The sequence below is a fragment of the Ceratina calcarata genome, unplaced genomic scaffold, assembly GCF_001652005.2.
Source record: "Ceratina calcarata isolate Rehan_Ccalc_2016 unplaced genomic scaffold, ASM165200v1 scaffold397.2, whole genome shotgun sequence".
In the NCBI taxonomy this organism is placed as follows: domain Eukaryota; kingdom Metazoa; phylum Arthropoda; class Insecta; order Hymenoptera; family Apidae; genus Ceratina; species Ceratina calcarata.
Window position 1 is genome coordinate 1,352,580 of NW_017163090.1, and position 9,885 is coordinate 1,362,464.

The following is a 9,885-nucleotide window of genomic DNA, read 5'->3' on the forward strand; positions in this document are numbered from 1 at the left end:
TTTATATGCAAATAATATTTCATCTATCCGTTTGTGGATGTTTGATTGTCGACCGAAAATTGAACGGGCCTGCAGCTGGTATGATTTATATCGGTGTAGAGATAGAGCTTTTTTTTTTAGAAACAATCGTGGATATATACTCTGAGGTTCCGACAACGAGGCCAAATTGAAGTTCAAAGCAGAAACTTGGCGGCGCACAATAGTAGTGTATCGATCAGCCGGTTGTACGTAGACAGCGATAATAATCATGTCCGTTTAAAGACGTCATGTCGCCCCGCGCGATACCCTATGAAATATGGATTCATCCTACATACGGGTGCACGTATAGTAGGTATACGACGATCGTACAACCGGATCCTTGCGGTATCTTCGTCATCAGAGACACGTTAAGTTCATCGCGCTTTGACACGACCGCGTTTTAATTGCTTTCGCTTCTGGGAAATTAGGTTGGAGCAAAAGCGTACGCGATAACGAGACTAATGTTCCAACTCCGAACGTGATGAACAACAAGATGTACATCTCTAAATGAAAATATTTTTGCTGGCACTCGCGGAGGGAGAATAATACGATTAGTGAAATGAAACATGGTTTCATGATTCCATTAAAGAGTCATTTATTACGCGATTGGATGATTTAACGCTATTTCCTTCTTATTTCTGCCATATAAAGTATCGAGAAACTAATGAAAAATATCCAACTTTGTTTATTTACCAGTCAAATTAGATTGACAGATATAAATGGTAAATGAATGGAAATCGAATAACATGAAGAGAAATATGTCGTCGAAATAAATTGAACCACGATGGTTGATATCGGATATAATTATAGTGTGTGACGTTCGATACGTATTTCGATGTACGGAAAAAGTTTGAAACGATGTCTCATGTCCGGACGTAATTGTTACATTTATAGCTAAAAACCTCCAATCGATATTCCATTTCTTGGCTTACCATTTGCAATTCTTTTCTATTTTCCTACGCGCTACGTGAACCTTTGATCCCTTCGGTTCTTCCATAATACTGCGAATCAATAGTACTTCAACTGTCCACACACACACACACTCTTTGTAACAGAATGATTCTATCTACGACCGTCCTTTGACAGCAACAGTATGACATTTGCAAGTCGGTAGAAATATGGTTTTTAGAGATAGCTTTCAGATCTGATTAGAAAAAAATTTCATTATTTCGATAAGATCGCGTCTACAATTTTCTATTTTTATGAAACCGTTCCACTTTTCCAACCCTTCGAAGTATAACGTATCGCGCAAATGGAGACTAGCCCACGTACTTCTTAACACACTTATTTCTTGCTCTCCGAAAATAACCGTAGAAAACATTATCCACCCTTGGGTATACGGCACGACGCGTTTCGAAGCGTGCAACACCCACATACGGAATGACCGAGGGCTCGGTGCGAGCGTATTAGCCGCAGCTGACAACAACCGACGAGAACCACTGGGAGAAATCGTAATCCTCCAGGAAGCCCCCTTCGCCGCGATATACGCGAGGGTGGAAGGTAGTTATTTTTATTTATGGGAAGAACTTCCCCGATTCGGGGAGCGACGCTAAATATAGCCCCGCGGGACTGTAACTACAGGTGATGATTCAGTTTCGCTTTACGTTTTTCCCTAGCGCGGATATCTACTGCGGTCTACTCCATCACGATTGCCTGGAAACTAGCCACAGCCGGTGGACAACTTTTTTTTCCACCCACGAATAATCGACGGGACTGGAATAAGTAGAAAACGAAAACTCCGGCATACAGACTATGATTGATGTCTGTGTAAATCGAAAAAGGGTGCATAAGAAAGAAGATACGAAGAAGGGAGATCTTACATGTTACACAAAACTCATATGAAAATACTTTTATAATAATATTTCCTTAGAGTTTTAATACCGTTCACCATCTACCAGCTAACGAATCATTAAACTTAGGGGAACGAATTTGCGCCGACTGAAACCCTACGTAACAAGAACCCAGCGGAACACGTCAAACCCGTCGCAATCGTAGCGAGTTGTTAAAACTGTTACAAAACTTTCAACCGGTCGTGTCACGAACCTTGCGCTTAACCCTGTCTACCGGGCATGTAACAAGAAATAAATTAGAGCCTTCGGCTAACATCCAAGAATCGATCCAGGAGAAATCGATTTACGCTGCAGAGACGTGCATCATCGCGACGAAATCGGCCATAACACGCGTACCCGTGGCATCGACCGGCGTCGCGGCGATGACGTCGGAGAACGTATTTACACACGGACGCGGGCTGCATGTGTCGCATGAATCACCGAACGCTGTAGACTGATGAATGAGCTCCGCGTCAAGTACACCGTTCGACCCTCCCGCGCCCTGCTTCGCCGGTTGCCCTGTTTTCGCTCCTGCCTACCCTTTCACAGACGAGAGCACGCGATTCGCGTACGCATCTTGACCCGCTGCAACCCTTATTCATGGAGATGTTTCGCGGAGGTAATCGGAGGATTAGCAGCCACAGTTTTACGCCCCTTCTCGCGTTTCTCTCGGTGTCTATGCACGCTGTTACTGTGCCGTCTGAATCGCGAATCGTGCCGCATTATACGCTTAGCAAAAGTTTTTCATAATACATACGTACTCGCATTCGTCGACCTGGTTTTCTACGACCAGTCTATTCTCGTTTTCATGCTCCAATATTAGACAAACTTTCCGATACTGGACGAGAGACATGCAATTTCGATTCACTCATTTCTATACACAAAAATTATAATATCGACCCTCGAAATCTATAATTACAAAATATCCAGAGGACGTGAGACAGAATATTGGTTCAGCAGATGATACGAACTTTTGCGGTGGCACATCAGCTGCTTTGAATAAACCGGATAGAAGGGGGAATACTTAAAAATGCATGCAAAATGGATAAATTCTGTGATCGATAATTATAATCGCAGTAGCGGTGGGTCATACGACGAGGTAGAAACTTGTATTAGGCGATAGATTGAAGCTTCGTGATTAATTTAATTGAAAACAGCAATAGACCACGCCGTATAACTTGGCGAGATTCTATTAGAACCAATCAACGGATAGTCTGATTAGATAGCCACGATTTCGCCAAATTCTATTAAAATTAATCAGTGTTTCATTATAACTTGGTCAACCCTTAAACGTTAATTAGTTCCGCTCGGATTAGTTCAAAATTTACTGAAAATTTATAAGGATCTTGCTTATTACATTAAATATAACAAATTTACTTGCATAAGAACCGTAAGAGTCACAATGATGACTATGAATAATAAAATTAATGCGCAATACAAATCCATCGTTCAATAGATTAGGAAATATTCTTCTATCAAACGCATTTATCATTTCATTTACAATACTATAGTACAAAGAACATCGTTAACGACGTTCGTGTCCTATTTTTTACCATCAGCCCTATTCACCGTTAATCTATGGAGAGGTGAAGTCACTGCTAGTTCCGATAAGCTTATCGCTATCATTCTTCGTGGAGAGAAGGAAAAAGAAAAGAAACAACGAAAGTCTCCTCGGAGAAGAAAAATCCCAGCGCATGACTCAGCCAGTACTTGCGGCACGGCGCACTTACATCACTGGTATCGGTCTATGAACTCATTCTTTATTTGTCAAGCCGTGCGCGGTAATAACCGAGTCAGGTGTTTCCGATTAAAACACACGTTCCGCTCCCCAGCTTCATTTCTCTTCAGGAACTGTCAACGTGTGTGAAAATCGAGTATCGCGAGTGGATTTGACATGAAATGAATTACCAAACGTGAAACATTAATCCAACTGTATCGATCCCAACGTTCATGCATTTCACAGAGCGATTCTAGTTTCGTTGTAACACGAGATTAATTATTTATCGCAATAATGAACGATTTTCTTCATAGTTAGTTTAAACTTAACTTCTTGAACTTGTGTGCTCTGTTCTAATTTACGTTTAATAATTAAAGTTTATAAGCTGAGAAGACTTTCTCTAATATTTAGGTCGTCAGATAGATTGAAACGATTATGTGGTTGAGCGACGTAACATCGAGATACGGCAATTATTGCGAGGAATGCAAGCACTCGCATAATTGACGAGGCTAGAGCTGACCGGGAACCTTGTTATTACGATCCACTTAACTGGTCACCGCGTATTATGTAAATCGTCGATATAATTAAGGGATTTCGGGAGCAAATTACCATGAGTCGTCTGCTACGTAGGCTTTATCAGATACGTCGGACACAGGAGCAGCGATCGAATATGTCAGGTACACACCACGCGTACGTCTGTAGATAACGTAAGCACGCTGTTCCCGGCAGAACTCGTTCACCTGACGAATGTTATAATAATGGTACTTGGGAACCGTTTGAACGATCGATCTGCCAATTAACCCGCATATGTACATCACTTGGAATTAGCCCTTGACGCTAACAAATCAAAGTCATCCTGTCCAACACTGATTCAAATTGAATTAATCAAAGATCGTCACTCTTATTTATTTATACAAATTTCATTGTAAATATATATGCAAAATTTTCCTCCTATTTATTTATACAAATTTCATTGTAAATATATATGCAAAATTTTCAACAATAAATTATATAAATTAGTTGACGCGATGACGTGCATACAGAAGTTACTTAAATCTCCCGGCGGATTAAATTGAAACACGGATTAGAAACAATGTATTCCTTATATAATCCAAGATTCGTGTCTGTGAATTCCAATAGGGATATGTCGGTTTCCCTCAAGGTTAACTGTACGCTGGCATCCTTCCTCGGAGAAGATCTATGCCAAAATACCGCCTAAAAGGAACTCGTCGAGTTGCACCGTCTCTTACCAGGCAGAAATAAATCTAACGCCGGTTGAGCGTGTATCAACTTGCGCAACGCGCTAATTTAACTTTCAGCTTCTTAACTATGACGTCCGCGCTGTCCTTAACGAGTCCGATATCGATCCCAATGCTTTTTAACAATTTAGAAAAGGTGCAGAAGCACCCTTAAATGATTGTTGTCAGCTTTTGTTATCTTCGTTTGTTTAACGATATTGCGTTACGAAACTGATAATTAACTCGCACCGCAGGTCTCTACGTGATTTTGATCAAGACGATAGAATGAAAAATGTTTCCTTGTTTTGTTCATATCAAGTTGGACTCACAAACGAGAAAATCAAATCACATTTTATAATCCTTTTTTTTTTACAAACGTAAGATATTTATACATATTGTTAATATTTATACTAATTATATTTAACGTGACCAATCGGACTCACGTTCGTTGTTATTCAAGGTATGAACTAAAGTACAATAATCATATGCGACCGATTTGTCATCGACTACCGTGATTCGTAAGGTTTCATGTTGCACGCTGTTATCAGTTCTGATAATTATACAAATTCAAACGTGCGACGGTGGTTTCCTTTCTGTGTCGATTAATTAGGAAATTATACTTTTTTGTCGTCACGGTTTCCCAATTACGTAAGAAGAACGGTATAATTGCATACGGGTTGTAATCAAAGTTGCCGCAAACGCTGCACATGTAATAACTCTCTCATTATTTCGTTCCGTTTGGATTATCGATTACTTAATTACTTGGGCTTCGAGCGCAATAGAATGGCACGTGTTCTTTTTTTACATTCTACATGCATAAATTAATAATACTGAGACATACTACAGATCCTTTAAAGCCAAAACTATAAAAATAATCCAAATAATTTCCATTGACAAACGGTTGAATAATAATTCTACGAATCGACAATGGAATATGGATTACATGCAATTATATGGGATTGCAGGATTAAGGTAATAGAAATTATAGTCCAAAAGATCCTTGCGTGTATTTGACAATGATTTCAAGCTGAATAGACAATTAATTTTGTCTAAAATTAATTAATACAGAAATTTTCAATTTCATATTCAATTCGCTCGCTAAAGCTTTGTATTTAACCGCTGGTTTAATAGAAACTTCATCTATATAGACGAAATTCATTAAAGTGCAAATCTCGACGGAATATCTAAATTGTTTTTGTTAGATATAACAACATCCAGTATACATATAATAATTCACGTTTGAATGCAAACTGCGTTGTCAGCAAATCTGATTCGCATGACCACGAGGTTTCGAAATCGTTAAAACAAACTGATTGAAATTACCATTGCGTGCCGCGTACACACGTATCGTGTTTCTGTTCGGTCTTGTTGATAATAATCGATGCAAAATCTTCGCCAATGAATTAGCCTTGTGTCGACATATAAATTCATCTATTTTTACACTTGCTGAGTGGAAAAATATACGCATATTCGTATGTAAAATAATCTTCAACGGCATCCCTAATGAGCTGTTTCTCGTGCAAATTTATGCAAATAATACTTACTTTTATTTGTTCATGTAAACGATTTTTTAATCCCTGTATTTAAATTTTAAACTTCGATTTAGAAAACTGAAGCTTGATTTATAGCATCTATACAATTTCATCTATTCAACCCTTTTGTCTCGACTAAAGTTTCATCCACTTCCTGGAGTAATCTCTCCTTTCATTGCTGTTCTCCTTTATCCGGTGAACATGAGACGAATTGATTCTCGATTGCTAGCAACAAACTCTAATCGAAAAATTCAAGTACAAAGTACAAAGCGGAATGCGTTTAATCAAAGGAAGAACGGAGATACGAACTGCTTTTCGATTACCAATAATAATAAGCAGCCTCCAATAGCGAAAGAATCGCGCGGGATTAAAAAATACGACGTATCTATAATCCATAAAAGACTAGCGAAATCTGCGCCGTCCTCGCGCGTTGCTACGCACAAAGTGTGCAACGATGCATCATGCATCTGTGCATTTATATCAGCGGCATTGTGCAAGATTACAAACAATGCGCTGCGTAGCTCGTGTAAAAAATATAAAAAGAGCGTGCCACCGATGGCTTCTCACGATTTTCTTTTGCATATCCAGCGAAAGGTTCTGACCTCAAATTAATGTGTATGAATTGTTAAGGTTTCCTGTACTGCACGAGCGTCGAATCAGTTTATGCCAAAGACTTAGTTACCCTATCTCTACAAAGTTCAAGTTTTAGCATTTATGATGGATTCTGTTCAAAGAGAAAATTTGCATTTTGATACTACTTCACTGTATCCATTAAAATCACCTATTTACAGATAAAATATGAATCTAAAAACCAGAATTAAACCTAATTTCATATCAATAATCACTTTTTATTATACATTTTACTTGATTACTTAAAAATAACTCTTGGATGATTAAAAGGCTTTGAAAAGGTCGTAGAAAGGAGCACAACTTTCATTCGCACCAATCATTTTTCACTCGCCCGTAATACGGATAATCGACTTCCACTCGTGATACTACATATGTCTGCTATATGTATGTACGGAGAAGTATCTATGTACGATACAGATACCTTTCCGATCGGTTCAGTTTGTTCCTGTTACATAAAGCAACGTATGGATTTATCGAAGTGTTAATATTGCGCAACGTATTGTTTGTAATTTACGCGGTACTCTAATTTTATTTAGAGCTTCACATAGCTTTCATGCTTTTTTCATCTACGTATTCGCATCGCACGATGCGATGTTACTTTTTGCATGAACGATGCTTAATTGGCATAAATTTTAATTACCTCGTTTCATGTGGATGTGTTCCTCGTTCAATTAACGCGAGCTTGTACGATGCTTTGGAATGTATTAATTGAAATATCAATATCGGTTATTAAATGTACTGTTCGAAAGTACTTGGATATAATATAAATTCTTTAACATTATGATTAAATTAAATAAATAATAATCGAATGCTCGGAAGTGCTAATAAAAAAGCTTCGAGCAGAGGAAGTCGGGAACAGAGGAAAGTAAGGAGAGGACAAATCAAGTTAGGAAGCGGTTTCTCGCGGCTAGGAAATGCCCGGCGGGCAAAAAAATCGTGTGCAACTTCCGACGTCTGAACTGTAATTACATCCATTTACAGTTGCGAACTTAAAGCGACGAAAACGCGTTTAGCGTTCGGTTACTGTCACGCTTTCCGGTGCGTAATACGCGTTTTAAAGCCCCACCGGACGATATTCCCGCGACATATTCGCGTGCAATCTTTCGAATCGAAGCTTATTTCAATAACGAGATAGAAAAAAGTGAAAGTAATATTAGATATATGAATTTTCTTGTTTTTTATATTGATGCACGAAGGAAGAAGAACATGTATAGGGTGATGTTAATAATTTTATACTTAGGCATCAGTTTTATAATTATTCATCTATTATCTGGTCTTATTTATGATATATTGATTTAACTTATTGAAGATAATAATAATAATATCTATATAAAACATGAATTCTTCTATATTAAGATATAAACTTTTAATTAATCTAACAAGAGGGGAACAAGAACACATCCGCATGAATCTTTGTCTACAAATCGAATTGAACCTGTTTCTGACACCGAGACGAGCCAGTCAGAGTTTAATCGAATCCAATCAAAGTAAACCGAGCCGGATCGAATCCTTGCGCTTGGAACAATTCAAGATTGAAACGAATTGGGGAATGTTCGAGTTAGATCAGAGCCCAATGATCTAAGTGGAGTGGAAATCCGATTATTCCTAGCAGTTGAACTCGATTGGGAGGCATCGTCTTCGGGGTACGTTCAGACAATCGGTTACGTGATTATGATGATGTGGAGCGTACAGTGGATCGCGCGGATGCGCGTACGGATATTTGCATTGCAAACGACGTACGCAATAGACGTATGGTGTTGCTCGGAAATGGAACGATGGACATCGATTGATTTCTACGACTTCGTTAGGCATCGATTTCTCTGCGGATGTTAGAAGGAGAAGAAAGTTACCTGTACGATAATCACAAACGCGAATCGCGTTCTCCTTCTACGTACGAGTTCAATGCTGCTTCTACGTAGGAGTTCAATTTTCAAATGAATCTTCTTAATATATTAAACTAACGTTTCTAAAATCTCTTGCAAAATGATAACACGTGATATCTGATTAAATTAAATTAGAAAGCGATGACGAATGAAAATGTTTAATGATTAAAGGAACATTGGAACCAAGTTCATGTTCGCCACTCGTTTGACTGCGCAACACGACGCGAGTGTCTGCAAAAATAGCTGTAACGATCGCTAATTCTACGAATGCGGTGAGCCGTCCGGAAAAATCCGAAAGCCAGTTTGTCAACAAGCGCAATCACTGACCGTTTCACAGCATCACGCTCATTACTGTTTCATAGCGCGACGAAAGACCGGTGAAAGGAAATATAATTGCGAACCGGAATAATCACGACTTTCCCGGTTCACGAACATTTCCATGCGCGCGTGCCTCGCCATGGGAAACTATTTACGAGTTTAGTCGCTGAAGGCTTGGTTAGAATCTAATTTACCGCGTCAGTTGAGCTAACGTTCCGATGCTGACTTAATCACTCGCAGCTTGTAATACAATGCCTTATTTCATAGGAAATCTCACCTTTGATCTAACATTGATCTTGAGTTGAACAGGAACATTAATTTCTTTTATAAAATGTATTTCAAAAAATTCGATACCCTAAACGTTCTACACAAGAAATCTTGTCTATTGATGGAAAAGAATTTCACGTCGGCACTAAAAACGACAGTAACAACGGTCAAAGCGGAGCGCGAAACGCGGGACGAAAAAGAAAGTGAAAAGAAACGACACGAAATTACTGTAATTACTGTAGCACACTACGGAACAGGCGCGTGCGTCCTTAGTTTTAAAGACGAGCTCTCGTCGACTGGGCTCGGCGTCAGGATAATGAATTACGAAATGAGCATTGCCATCGTGGTCAGAACGTGCGGTGCACACGCCAGACGCGCTGCATTTCAATAACGACCAGCTGGCAAGAACGAAGAGACGATGGTAGAAAATGAAGCAGATTCGAGACCACTGGA

The 9,885-nt window shown here is 39.1% G+C and overlaps 1 protein-coding gene across 1 annotated transcript in view; it reads right to left on the reverse strand.

The window, feature by feature from the left end:
- KrT95D (phosphofurin acidic cluster sorting protein KrT95D) overlaps positions 1 to 9,471 on the reverse strand; it is a 48,338-nt gene extending 38,867 nt beyond the window's left edge. Inside the window, exon 1 of the mRNA XM_026814769.1 lies at positions 9,443 to 9,471. Coding sequence (XP_026670570.1) covers positions 9,443 to 9,456 — 14 coding nt within the window. The 5' untranslated portion in view covers positions 9,457 to 9,471. The remainder of the gene's footprint in view (positions 1 to 9,442) is intronic.
- Positions 9,472 to 9,885: the final 414 nt, after the last annotated feature.